Here is a 14,468-nt window from a genome sequence, read left to right as displayed (position 1 = left end):
TAGATGTTCCTGCTAATTTTTCTGCCGGCATTATTGGTTTCCTCACAGCATTACTAGGTTTTACCATCAACTCAAAACAATCCACTTTCAAAAATTTGAAAGAAATTACAAAAACCTTAGTAGTAAAAATAAATAACTAAAAGCAAATATTATTAAAATAATTTTTCTGTATTATCTCAATTTTCAACAAAAAACAATGAATAAATATTATTAAAATTAATAACATAACATCAATTTTTAGCCCTTAACTTTTAGATATATATACATTTGTAGTTAAATAATTTACAACAATTGATAAACATTATAAATTAATTAAAAATGGAAGAACTTGAATAAAAATTAATCATCATTGGTTTTTATTTCCCAATCTGTAGATTTTGGCAATATTATATTATTAACATTATAAAAAGATACAGAGCTTGAATTAACAATAGCCCATAATGTAGATACATTATCATTAGGACTAAAAGTATTGACATTGTATATATTTGGAAAGGTGTCATCATTTCTAAAAAAAATTATAGAAAAAAAAAAAAATTAGTAACAAAAATATGACATAGAATATGTACATGTTTATATTATATATGTTATATGTATAATTAATATGATATAATTTGAATTTTCATACTCAATAACAATAACTCTATAGTCTGGTGCAGGTCTTGATTTTTTTGGAACATCATTATCAGGATAATAAACATCATAAATCACATTTTCAATTTTTTCAATTGGTTTATTAAGATCATGAGATGGTTTAATCGCATATAGTTTCTGTTTAATATGACCTAAATGGAAAAACAATTTGTTTAATATTTATACCTAGGTGACAAATATATTTTAATTAATAAGGTAAATACAATTAAGTAAAACCTAACCATAGATTATTTAATTAATATTAGGTACTTGGTAGGTTTAACAGCTTATTAATCGTTTCATCTTCAAGAATAGTATCGGACGATGTAGGTTCTAATTTATTACTTGAAATACTTTTTACTGTACTACTGAAATTAAGATTAAAGGTTGAATTTGCTTCAGTAACTTCATCTTTTAAATCTTTTTGGTTTATATTCACTGAATGACTTTCTTTAAGGGTAATATTACACAAGTTATTTTCATTGTTCAGTGTAGAAGCTATCATATTAATACAATCAGGAAAATAATTTTTATCAATTTCCATTTTTTCATCAATATTTGATGGGTAAAAGTTATTGTTACTAGTCAATGCAACTGTTGCTGTATTATTTATTATTGTTAAACTATTTTCTTCGATTTTCATTTTTTCTTCATATTTTGATGGATGCAAATTTCTTTCTTCGCTCAAACTGGATGACGACATATTAATAGTAATTGGTAAACTATTTAGTTTCAATTTCTTAATTTGTGGTATATACATAGTATCATCAAACTTGACTGTTTTAAGAATATTTTTTTCATATATTGGATGGTTTCCAGTCAGTAAAAATGAATCATATATCATACTTTCTTTTGGGAATTTTTTTTTTTTTTTTAAATTCATATTTTCATAATAAGGAACAACTTTAATAATTTTAATAGAGTTGGAACTCACAGCTATATTGAAAGAATAAGTATCGTAATTCGGTAGTATATTATGAGGCAAATAACATGATTCTGGTCTTGATATTACCACCCAACCGGTAGATTTAAGTTTTGGAAAAGATTCTCTATTATTAGGAGTACATATTAGACTGTCAAATTTTCTAATTTTTTTTACATGATCTTTTTTTTTTTTATATGGAATTTCAGGTACTTTGGTTAAATCATTTTTATGGTAATTATTGTTTTTTAGTTCATTATTATATTTAAATACACGAAATCCTAACTTCACCAAATAACCATAGGTTCTGAATTGTTCAAAAGTACAACCACTTCCTGCCTGCAGCAATAAAGCATATGCATTTTTAATTGATAATTTTCTTTCATTCCATCTTAGTATTAAACATTTCTGCAAAAAATCATCTATTTAAATACATAATACATGATTATCCTTAACTAATTTCAAGGAGATTTTTTTTTTTTCATACACACTTGATTGAATTTATTGAAAAATAGCTATGAAAAAGTATCAATAAAACAATAAATTAAAAGTAATTTAATAAATGTATATCCATATAGGTAATAATCATAAACTAAAAAAATTAGTAGAACAAATTTTGAAATGTAAAAGAAAGTTTGTTATTATATTTTAAAAAAATGGAAATTTTATATTTTTAATTTAATAAAATATACATGTATACAAGTGACAACATGTTTTAAAAATATGAACAAATAAATGAAAGTAACATTATTTATTATTTAATATAAGACTATTTACAAAACAAGTAGTTAACTTTAAAAAAATAATACCCTTAAAAAATCTAAGTATGTTTTTGATATTTTTAATTAGACTTAAATAATTACCATTTCCAGTAAACATAAACATTCTTCTGGGTATAAATATATTGACCCTTTATAAGAATGTGAATAATTTTTTGTAAGATTTTTTGCAATTTTGGTGACTTTTGCCAGCTTTAAATCTTCATCCCATTCAGCTTCAGATAGGGAAACACTATGAAAAAATAAAACTTAATAATAATGTTTAAAATATTACTACATGAAAGTTTGACATAGTTAAAATTAATTAATAATATAAATGCTAAAAACAACATTTTAGAAGTATTATTTAAATTGATATACTTTGATTGATAACTAAAATAATAAATACAAAATTGTTGTAACATAATTTTACTGAATTCACTTCCTAACCAAGTAAAATATTTGATATAAGTACTCATTCAATAAAATAATTTACATATAATAATAAAATATAATAGAATAATGTGAACTGTTTTTAAATACAAGTGTAAATATTACAAAATTTACCATCTTTCATAACGTAGTTGTTTTAATAAAATCCTTTTGAGAGATAATAATTTATCAACTTCATCTACATGACACTTCTGGCAATTTTCACCAGTTTCTTGATAATTCGATAAATTCAACTTTTTTAAAAGCTTGTATTGCGGATCCAAAAATAAACTACAAGAATAATAAAATATTAATAAATACTTGAACACTATTATTTTATAATACATATGTACATTTTGAATAAATCTGATGTGACAAAAATATTTTCTTAGTATAATTTTGTGTAAATTTTAATATTGTCAGAAAATTTAAGTCCTATGACAAATTCTAAAAATTTAAAATAATTACATCTAAAAATAATCACATTCTAATAGAGTACAATCACAATTATTTATATGGGTTTAGTGTATGAATATTCATAAAGTGACTTAATAGCAATGAGAGAAATTTTAAAATATAGGTAAATTATTAATTGAGATAAATTGTATAATACAAAAAAAAAATTTAATTTCTTAATCTTTTACAAAAATTTAAATTTAAAAGTAAAATAAACAATAGATACTCGGTAATTCAGCGATTTGATACTCTGGTAGGTCCAGTTCAGCTATAGATAATATATAATATATAATATATATATATATATAGCCACGATGTCCAGTAATGTGGTTTTCAGTAATTTGGTCTATTTTTTCAAGGAATTTATTGCCAAATAAAAATATAATGGTGGGAATGATGATGATAAAGGAGGAGAAACAGTAGCTTTTCAAAAAATAACTCACTCTGCTGCAATACATTCCTTACTAAGATCCATTACACAGGCAAAAAAAAAAGAGTAGATGAAAACAATGTTTCAGGTACTTAAGTCATTTGAATTATTATCATTTGAAATAAAAAAACAACAATAAATTGACAATTTTATTAAATCTACTTAACAAAACATTAATTCACAATATATAATAAATTAGTATGTACGATTTATATTTTAATAAAATAAATAAAGGTTTTTTAATAAATGAAATCCTTTAATCCACCATTTTTGTTAATCCGACAGTCCTCTAGTCTGATATCTGTAGGATTATCGAATCTGCCGTTTTTTAAATAAATAAGTAATTTAAAATTAGATTATTGGGATAGGTAGGTATTAAAAACATTACACCATGAAAAAATTAATTTCAAAAGATTGCACGTATATTCTAATTCTTAACAGAAACACTTGTTTATGACGTTAACGTGTATTTCAGAATTGTCCGGTTGTGAGGAAATATTTGACGTCCAAATCAGAAAATTAAATTTATATGCCCAAGGTTCAAACTCACTCATCAATGTTCATCGTGGGGCAGGAGTATAACCCTTGTATCCTTTGTATATGAATTTTTTATATTATATTGAAACCGAATTAACACCAGAAGACTCGTCGAAGAACGTAATAACGTAATTATTTTAAATTACTTATTAAAAGGCCGTCGATGCACGAACATTTGAAATGGACAAAACGGGATTGGCATAAATCGTGATAGTGATTGATAATGTTATCACATGAAATCGAATTCTTAACTCTACCATAAAATAGATTAATTTAATCCAGGGGTTCTCAAACTTTTTTTTTACTCAATTTAACCACGATGCCCTACCTGTGAACAACATGAAACACAGGATAAAAAAAAATACTCATTGTAACTAATTTTATTAATTTTATTAAAATTTAACTTAATTAATTATAAATTAATGAATTTTTAAACTTAACAATTAAATAAATAAAAATTATTGTTATCATTATTATAATTATTACATAAAAATATTATAAGGTTTAAATGAGAATATCCGAATATGCAATAGAAAGTATTTTATTATTTGCAATAAAGTTTTTACGAAAACAATAAGGGAAAAAAAATCTAAACATTTTAAACTATTTGTTATGAACCGTAGACCACGGAGCCCTTAGAAAGTGCGCGTGGTGCCCCTAGGGCACCGCGGTTCACAGTTTGGGAACCGCTGATTTAACCTATTCTGTGACTCTACACTAGTTCTCGGCTACACACGTTATTTGACCAAATGCCAACTATCGGTAAGACGGTCAATTCCTATGTAGAATTACAATATTTTACTGTAAAATAAGTATTTTCAATATTAATACTATTCTGTTTTCAACCTGATATACAATTTTCTTTTTACCCACGTTGCATATCAGAACTATATTGAGTGCGTCTTTCAAACAGCAAAATGAATATTTTAAATTGTTTACGAGTTAAAATAAATTCTTCAATAATTAATTCAGTAAAAAGGTCGCATACAATGTGCGACCGAGCTTCAGTTATTCACAACAAACATCACACGTTGCTGTCTTCTAATAAGTTACCCGTGCAAGTTGTGTCCAATCGATGTTTTATGAAGAAGATGGGTTTAAAACCTATTTACGATATGTACAACAAAAAAGCTGCAAAAGATGGTGTTTCACCTACAGAATATGTGCTTATTTACCAGGGCACGGGTGAAGTATATGTTCGTTGGTTGAGTGGAATAGTAGTATTTGCAATGGTATTTGTACCATCGGTTTTCATTTTTACCTATATGTATACAATGTTTACAACAGAGAGAATTGATTTGAGAACTTATTTAGATTTAATGTTTATTCCTAATTCAGGATTAGAACTTGCATTCATGGTACCTTCAATATTCTTAATGAAAATGGCTTCATACAGTTTTATTTCTAAATATGTGTTGAGAATTTATAGACATAATGTCAGAGAACAGTACATCAGTGTATACATAAATCCAGTTTTACCATGGAAAAATGTAAATTGTTCATTTGAAAAGGCTATTAAATTGCCTAATAGCAAAAATTTTATTATTCCTTGGCATAAAGATTATTATAGAATTGCTGGATACAAATCAATAATTTTAAAAGAAAGATTTAGAAGACCAATAGATTATGAACGAATGCTTGGTTTAGTGAAGACTATGGATGATTAAATTTTTAACAGATATCATTTTTGTTTAAATACATTTTATAAATAAAAATGTGTACTATTTTAGTTGTATTTCTTTATTATATTTAAACTCTGTTTATATTATAGGATTCAAAAGTTATTGCTATACATATTATAAGTTTTAAAAACCTTAACACCGGTTCAAAATCTACAAACATAGTCATATAGTAAAACAAAAATAAAATTTAACGATTTAAATGTATTACAATCTATACAATTTATTAACTATACCAAATAATAAGTTTTAAACGTTTTGCTCGTCCACTATTAGTAAACTTGTCTTAGACCATATCATCAGTTATAAAAATATTTCCATGACTATTTAATGCTAAACCAAGATGATTCTCTGAAGTTGAGTTTCTCAAATATGTTTTTAACCTTTGCAGGGTTGAAAAAAATGCGTTCAGAAAATCCAATTGACGCAGGAAATATGACAAGTATCTTTAGCAGTTGGGGGATATAGGTCCAATGTTTTTTCACAAGAAATTAAATCGTCTGTAGAGGTAGAAGGTCTTGATGATGGTACTACTGAGATCAATTTGGAAATCCATAAATTGTCATATTGTGCAGTGAGCTTTGAGATGAAATCTATTGTAGAAGGTTTTTGCTTCTTCATTTATTGTTTTGATATGAAGAGTATGATTCGAGACAAAAAATGGATAATTTGTGGAGTGAAATATTTTGGAATGCTTGAATTTTGATGGTATTTGACTTTTTGGCTGCTTCCCATAGTTGTAAGCCGTATAATAGGTAATATGTTAGTTTATATGTTATATAAACTATTATGTTGACCAACCCAAGGTTATAGACTAAAGAGCAATTAATTTACTAGAAATATAAAGAATATTTTGAATAATTTTCATAATTATAAATGTTTATGAAAATAGTTATTAACTGACAAACATAAATTTATGATTATAGATAAAATTACTTTGCCTTCTAAAAAATTTTCAAACAATAAAATTTAAAAGTTTAATTTTTCAGTGAAAAAAATTATTTTAGAGTAGAATTAATGCTGAAACATTACCAAAAAATGAATAAAAATTATATTAATATACTGCTAATTTCTAAGCTAATTATTAACTTTTTTTCTTATAATCTATCATTAAAAAAATACGATTGTAGTGAAAACTTGAGTGATATACCCATGCATTTAACACAATCCATTTGACTGACTAGAAATTACAAATACCGTAAACTCGGTAATAATCCGGTATGTCCAGTAATCTGGCAGCATTTTATCTAACGTTTTATCTTAAAAACATAATTTAAAACAAAAACAAAAAAAAATAAATAAATGTATGTATGTTTTTTAAAATTTACCAACAAAAGATTAACTCACGTATGTCATATATTATTACATATGTACATATGTATTATTTATAAGCTTTAATCAAATTAAGGTTTTTCAATAAGTAAAGATGCGTTTTAATGTGAAATTCCATTAATTTGACAGTCCTCTGGTCTGATATCTGTTGGATTATTGAGAGTCCACTGTACACTAATTTGATCAAGAAAATGTTAACAACAATGATATATACAATTTTAGTCTTAAGATAGAAATATGTTTTTATTGTATTTTTTTTTTTTATTAAAAAAAAAAAAATCTTATTATCAATCATAAATAGAATATATAATAATAATCATACAATAAATTTGTATTTTACAATTGTATAAAAAAACTATTATCAACTTTTTTAATAATAATTAAACATGAATGTTGATTGTGTATATACCTCATGTTAAATCATGATTATTTTACTTTATTAATGCCAGCATCTTGTGTTTTTTGATACTTTATTGCTTTTTGTAATGCACACAAAAATTGATGAACCCCATCACACTGTGGTTTCCTGATAAATATAGAATGAGCTATAAAAGTTATTTTTTTTAAAACTCGTCCACTTAAACCAACACTTTCTCTGTAAAATTAAACATCATGTTAACAATATTTACTTATTTAAAAAATATATTTCAACTTTTACTTAGAAATTTCATATAATTTTTGAGTTGTACTTTTGTCTTCAATTTCTTCAGCATTACTATTTGGAAGACGATCAAATTTATCATTTTTTTCCACATTAATAATCAATCCTACCTAAAAATAAAAAAATAACAACTATTATTTATTGAAGTACAATACAGGTATATAGAATATTCTATTTATTATTTACTTTAATAAGTTCTTCAATAGCTGCTTTAAGTATAGTATATATGGCCATTTCTTGTGGAGGATTGATGAGCATCTTTATGTCAGCTCTGTCAGTGAATGCAGAATCTATGGCTTCTGTTACATTAGATGTTGTCAAAAATATGACATTTGGATACCTTCATATGATACCAATAAAGATTACAATACATACATATTACATCAATAATTTAATTAGGATTTTTAAACATTATTAAACTGGAATAAAATTTATGTTTATACTTTCTCAAATTATCCAATTGTGTAAGTACAGCATTTACAACTCTTATAGAATCTGATGGCTCAGTGCCAGATAATACAGCATCTCGAGCTCTTGTTAAACTCTCTACTTCATCAATTAATATAAATACCAATGAATCACCATATTCCAACACATTTTTTATTTGTTGAAACATAGACATAACTAATGAACCGCTCTGTAATAACAATAATTTAACTATTCATTTTTAAATATTTATTTGTAGATCATAATTTGAATTCTTACTTCAGAAAAATATTTGGACAACAAATTATGACTATTTATTTCAATAAATTCAAAGAAACTGTATTGCTTGCTTAATCGAATTGATAACTTTTGTGCAAGTGCCTTACAAATTGATGTCTTTCCAGTACCTGGTAGACCATGTAATAAAATTAATCTATTGTAACTAATAATATTAGTATTGACATTATGACGTGCGAAATTCATTCCAGTCTGTGCATAATTTAAAAGCTAAAATACAAAGTAAAATAGTATATTTAAGAAAAATAATTTAATAAATTGTATGCAAAATATATTTACAATTTCTTTGACTGGCTCTTGATAAACCAATGAATCCCAAATACCACAAAAATCAACATTAGGTAATATACATCGTCTCATTTTACATGTGGATTCATCAGTAGTATCATCATCTACTAAACCACTATCATCTAGTTTGTAAAAGTAAATTTGAACTGTATATGCATCTAGGTCTAATGATTTACCTTCTGGTAGCTAAAAACGAATTTCTATTATAATAAATTTCAAATTATACATTCAAGAACAATAATTATACCTCATAATTTATCATTCGTTCATGATTATCATCTTCTTGTAAATTTTCAACTTCACAAATTTGTATGGATTTTATACAATCTGCTAATCCATCAGTAATGAAAGTAGTATGTGTAGATTCTGGGATAATTGGTTTTATTTTTTTTAGTTCAAGATTAATGGATTCTTCCAACTCAGAAATATCAACAGCTCTATGTATAACATATTATAGATTTATCAGTATACTTGGTAGGCTATAAAAGTAAAAACCTAATAGGTTAAGTATAAAGTAGTGTACTGTACAGAGTACAGAAAATCAAACTTGAAAATATTCATTCAAATATTGACATAATTACAAAAATTAGTAACTTAATATTAAATAAATTATATTCACCTTGCATAATATAATATTAAAGCCATAAAATACTTAATAACAAATTTCATTAAAAATAAGTACTTCAAATAATGTTTAAATCAATTTATAAGCTTTAGTTAAGTATAAAAAAAATATGAATTAATAACATTGCCACTGTCTTAAATCCGAGAATTTAAATGTTCATATAATTTTTTCAAATATTCTATATTTCACTAAATTGATCATGTATTATATTAATATCAGCCTCATATTTTTAACAATGATGCAGAAGCTTAAATTAAGTATTAATTTTAAATACACGTGTGATACACAGTTTAAGAAAATAATAAAATATATATATATACATACTTTTCAGTTTTTAGAAGAACTTCCACGTGCAAAGTATTCTTCATAGTCTATAAGGAAAAAAACAATCTAAATCTAACTTTCAATAAAAATTAGAAATTGAAAAACAAAACAAGAAAATGTAGCTTTTGATAAACTTAATTAAATTATTAAATAATTTGTTAATACGCTATTACATATTGGTGAAATTGTATTGTTTTAATATTGGGATTTGAGTGATTATAGGAATTAAGAACAAGATTTAAAAATTAATATTTGATAAGATGTATAACGGAAAATTATCCAAGGAGAATGTAAATATAAACATATCATTGAATTATGTTTAAATTATTTTAATTGCGGCAAGTTGAAATTTACTATTTCATTGTAATTCACACAGATAAAAGTATCCGACTTTATAGGATCGCCTCATCCAAGTAATTGGGCCTTTCGACCCAGATGGGGTGATCGTTTACCCTAATGCTGAATAACATGGTGAACTGGAGAGTGGTTGCTCAATTAGCAGGTGGAGTCATAACCATCAAGGAAAAAGCTGTGCTCAAAAAACAGCACTGGGAAGTGGGTAGCTCCATTGCAGTGAATTAGAAGAGCAGTTGAGATGAATGGGTGCAGTAACTATTCCGAAAAACTTTTTTGTATAGTTGAAAATATTTTTATTTATTTTTTTAATGCGAATTAATTTTTAAAAAAATGTACATTTTAATGTCAGTATTTGAGGAAAGGAAATGTACATTTTATAGAATCTGTATCGATTGTGATAGAATAATAAAATTGATTGCATTCGAAACAAATAATTCAAAACTCACCAATAGTTGTACATTTACCTCAACTATGAATCTTTTAGGTGTTTGATAAATATCAACACCTTAAGTTTTAGACGTATGTACAAGCATTTAATTTTTCAAATTTTAAATGTATCAATCAGAGATAATTTCTTCTCTAGCCTAATTTATATATCTGTTTCTTCAATTAATTCTAGAAAGGCTAGAATTAGCTAACCATTTTTACATCAAAACTTAATTCTATTTATCATTTAACAATATCGCATTAGTCTCCAGTAATAAACTAAATAATAACATAGATATATTTTATTCCTCCCAAGCGAAGATACAAATCGGTACATTACTGATCTAATAATTTGTGTTAAATGCAGTGCTCGACTTGTGGGGGGACGCAGGGGAACGGAGTACCCTAACTAATTTTCAGAAATTTTAGCGTCCCCTTACTATTATTACGCTATAATCATAACGCTTAGCTAGTTTTGGGGACGTTATTTTTTTAAAGTAAATAAAGTCCCCTTTCTTTAATTTTGCCAAGTCGAGCACTGGTTAAATGAATTGTTAATTAACATACATTTTTGATACCCAGTATAAATTATAATATAATATTAAAAGTCGCTCTTCATAAGCATGATTGGAATACAAAAACTAAGAAGGGGTGACATAGCAATAACGCTGCCGCCGGGGCGATGATTTTAATCCCCCGATATACACGGGATTCCGAACTTGCGTGTGTTTATCATTTACTTAGTGCGGTCATATACATTAGAATTATTTTTTTTACATTATGGATTCACCCAATTAAAAATGGAGCAATTAATTTAATTTCAAAACCTTTTATGTCATATACTTATGAACAAAAAATTGAAATAAAACAGCTTGTAAGACCTGTATTGAAGAGATTGATCAATAAAACGAAAAAAGGTAAAAATGAATATATTCGGCATTTTAATACGGATTATTATGCAAAACACAAGTGGTTATGTGGTTGTGATATAAAACTAGCTGTTTATTGTTTTCCTTGTTTATGTTTTGGTATATTGACATTTCTTGGACTAAAACAGGTGTAACACATTTGGATCATTTATCTGAAAAAATTAAAAAACACGAGAATTCTTTTAAACACTTACAAAATGAAGCTAATCTTACAGTACTCGGCACTATCAATATTTTCGATAAAATTGACTCAGGCTATAAAATTAGGATTCAACGTCATAATGAAGAAATAGATAAAAAATCGTTATATATTAGAAAAAATTCTGAACTGTATAAAATTTTGTGGACAACATAATTTACCATTAAGAGGTCACAATGAAAAAATTAACTCTAATAATAAAGGTGTTTTTCTCGGTGTTATTGAGTTATGTAAAGACTTAGATGTAAGTTTGCGTAGTCATTTTGAAAATTCAAAAGTGTTTAAAGGGACATCTAAAACAATACAGAATGATTTGTTAGATTGTATACTACTTGTAACAAGAAAACCAATTTTATTAGAAATAGAAACTGTTCAATTTGTTTCTATAATCGTTGATGAGACTACTGACATTTCTAATATGTTTCAGTTAGTTATTGTATTTCGCTATGAACTTAAAGGTCAACCAGTAGAACATTTTTAGGGGTTTTTAAATCCTGATAGACACAATGCAGAATCATTAACATCAACAATATTATTTGAAATAAATCCTAATTTAAAAAATACTCCGAATAAACTAATAGCACAATCATATGATGGCGCGGCAGTCATGAGTGGATAAAAGAGTGGAGTTAATGTTAGGGTTAAGGAACTATATCCATATGCGTATTACATTCATTGCTATGCACACCAGTTAAACTTAATTATGACACAATCAGTATCTCAAAATAAAGAAGTTCGGATATTTTTTTCAAATTTATCAGAAATACCAATATTTTTTTCAAATTCACCGCAAAGAGTAGCCGTATTGGATAAATTAGTTGGCGTTAGATTACCACGGGCAGTACAAACTCAATAGAATTTCAATATACGTACGGTTAACATTGTTTATAAGAATAGAGATGAAATAACGGAGTGCATGGACAAAATAATAAAATCTTCCAAACAAACTTTGAATATTAATCAAGCTGGGTCAATAAAACTTTTATTAGGTGATTCAATATTTGTATTCTGGTTATCTATTTTTCATAGAATAATGCCACATGTAGACTGTTTATATAACAATGTTCAAGCCGTTAATACTGATCCGGTATAAATAAATAGTTCAGTCGAAAAATTTAAAAACGAAATATCTAAAATAAGAAATAATGTAACTGATATTATTGAAAGTGCTTCAAATATGCCTAATATAAATATAAAAAAATCACGTTTGGAATCACATGAAACCATGAATATATCGCGAAAAAATGCTGTACTTGAGGTCTGCGATACAATAATTGTCAAAGCTAAAGATCGTTTAGAATTTACTAAACACTTAACCGCCGCTAACTTATTTAAAGCTGAAAAATATTTAGAATATTCTAAAACATTTCCATTACAATATTTTCAATGCACGATTGAATGCTAGACGTTTTTTGGTACCAAAAGGTTGAAGACTGAACTAGAAGTTATGTATTTTTGAGATGACTTCCGAACTTTAAATAGTGTAATTCCAACGCTATGATATGAATGAAACTTTTCGAGAAATTCTTACTCTATTAAAAAAATTAATTACAATTCCTATGACATCTTCCGAAGCAGAAAGATGTTTTTCAACGCTGAAACGTATAAAAACATGTTTACGAAGCACAATGGGAGAAGAAAGGTTAAACGCTCTAACAATGATGAATATTGAAAATAAAATGATTTCAAATGACGCTAATTTTAATAAAAAAGTGATTGATATGTTTAGCGAAACAAAAGATAGACGTTTAGATTTTAAGTATAAAGTCTTATAAATATTTTTTTTTTTTTAATTTTGTAATTTTCAGTTTGTATTTTTATTTTTCCAAAAAAAAGTTTTGATAATTTAAAATATAATATATAATAATTTATATGTATTAAATGGATTTAATTAAATAACTATTATTAATAATATATGTGTTCAATACATAAATAAGCAATTTTATATTGCCCTCTCACTTTCAAAGCACACGAGCCGCCACATATAAATAATAATATTATCGATAATATATAAGATATCCAATTGGGTTAGAACCGTACAGTTTACCTATATATGTATCGTCTTATCTGCAAAATTAATTGATATTTAGCTGTCATAGTTTCATCAATCGGTATTTTCAAATATCAGACATTTTTCACGGCATGCCTAGTCGATCTCGCGACACAGTTGTGTGCCGCGCCACACCGGTTGAGAACCACTGCGTTAAACGGATTGCTGTGGGAACCCGTGGCCCACGTATTCGAACTTTGTTTTTTGCATAGGTCGTAACGGTTCACCTCTTGTCTTTTGCTTGGCCATCTTATCAACATCCGTCCCAAAATACTTCAAACCTGGGTCCCACTGTCCCATATCGTCGTAATGAGTATTATGACGTTTATAGAGATCGAACGGTTCGATCAAACGCCGTTCGTTTACAACTGTCAACATCCGAGATTACGTACTATTGTAATGTTATGTTATAGTTTTGGCGATAATATTACAAACGTTTCACATCGTTTCGTGTGTCGCTATTACTGTTCATTGTTACTACGTGAACGTAATACGTAAAACACGTTGGTGCACACCGCAAACAATGCGCGTTGAGACTGGAAGCGCTCAACGCAAGTGCACTGATAATTCAAGGCAAAAGATCGCGTAACGAAACCGATTACCATGATAAAATAAATTTATATAAATAATACCCAACAAAAACACTTCGTCGAACTCCGTGTAAAAAATTGGTAAGTAAAAAAAACTAGTCATCTATAAGACTTCAG

At 26.5% G+C, this 14,468-nt stretch overlaps 4 protein-coding genes across 6 annotated transcripts in view; 2 read left to right on the top strand and 2 right to left on the bottom strand.

Moving 5' to 3' along the window:
- Positions 1 to 326: 326 nt before the first annotated feature.
- Positions 327 to 4,371, bottom strand: LOC112687240. 2 transcript variants are annotated; one of them, XM_025559840.1, is made up of 6 exons: positions 4,182 to 4,371; positions 2,881 to 3,036; positions 2,419 to 2,566; positions 904 to 1,963; positions 629 to 785; positions 327 to 508 (listed from the first exon to the last, which is right to left on the bottom strand). In XM_025559840.1, exons 1-6 carry the CDS (start codon positions 4,193 to 4,195, stop codon positions 340 to 342), a joined length of 1,704 nt encoding a protein of 567 aa, XP_025415625.1. In that variant the 5' UTR covers positions 4,196 to 4,371; the 3' UTR covers positions 327 to 339. The 2 variants fall into 2 exon arrangements, with proteins under 2 accessions (XP_025415625.1, XP_025415626.1); XM_025559841.1 differs by lacking the exon at positions 327 to 508 and having other exon boundaries at positions 697 to 785; positions 876 to 1,963.
- Positions 4,372 to 4,856: 485 nt separating this feature from the next.
- LOC112687245 lies at positions 4,857 to 5,897 on the top strand. The gene has a single exon (XM_025559844.1). The coding sequence runs from the start codon at positions 5,086 to 5,088 to the stop codon at positions 5,833 to 5,835; it is 750 nt and encodes a 249-aa protein (XP_025415629.1). The 5' UTR covers positions 4,857 to 5,085; the 3' UTR covers positions 5,836 to 5,897.
- A 924-nt stretch (positions 5,898 to 6,821) lies between these two features.
- LOC112687243 (pachytene checkpoint protein 2 homolog) lies at positions 6,822 to 9,947 on the bottom strand. Of its 2 annotated transcripts, XR_003148952.1 has the most exons (10): positions 9,801 to 9,947; positions 9,099 to 9,288; positions 8,843 to 9,037; positions 8,546 to 8,773; positions 8,284 to 8,477; positions 8,027 to 8,180; positions 7,838 to 7,950; positions 7,589 to 7,774; positions 7,195 to 7,353; positions 6,824 to 7,106 (listed from the first exon to the last, which is right to left on the bottom strand). XR_003148952.1 is itself a non-coding variant. In XM_025559843.1 (9 exons), the coding sequence occupies exons 1-8, from the start codon at positions 9,842 to 9,844 to the stop codon at positions 7,606 to 7,608; spliced, it is 1,287 nt and encodes a 428-aa protein (XP_025415628.1). In that variant the 5' UTR covers positions 9,845 to 9,947; the 3' UTR covers positions 6,822 to 7,353; positions 7,589 to 7,605. The 2 variants fall into 2 exon arrangements, 1 of the variants encoding a protein (XP_025415628.1); XM_025559843.1 differs by having other exon boundaries at positions 6,822 to 7,353.
- A 321-nt stretch (positions 9,948 to 10,268) lies between these two features.
- LOC112687251 (E3 SUMO-protein ligase KIAA1586-like) overlaps positions 10,269 to 14,468 on the top strand; it is a 10,839-nt gene continuing 6,639 nt past the window's right edge. The window contains exon 1 of the mRNA XM_025559856.1: positions 10,269 to 10,359. Coding sequence (XP_025415641.1) covers positions 10,269 to 10,359 — 91 coding nt within the window. The remainder of the gene's footprint in view (positions 10,360 to 14,468) is intronic.

This window comes from Sipha flava, unplaced genomic scaffold (assembly GCF_003268045.1).
Source record: "Sipha flava isolate LNK unplaced genomic scaffold, YSA_version1 338_pilon_pilon, whole genome shotgun sequence".
NCBI lineage: Eukaryota > Metazoa > Arthropoda > Insecta > Hemiptera > Aphididae > Sipha > Sipha flava.
The sequence above is the reverse complement of the archived record's forward strand: the minus strand, read 5'-3'. Positions and strand labels throughout refer to the sequence as shown.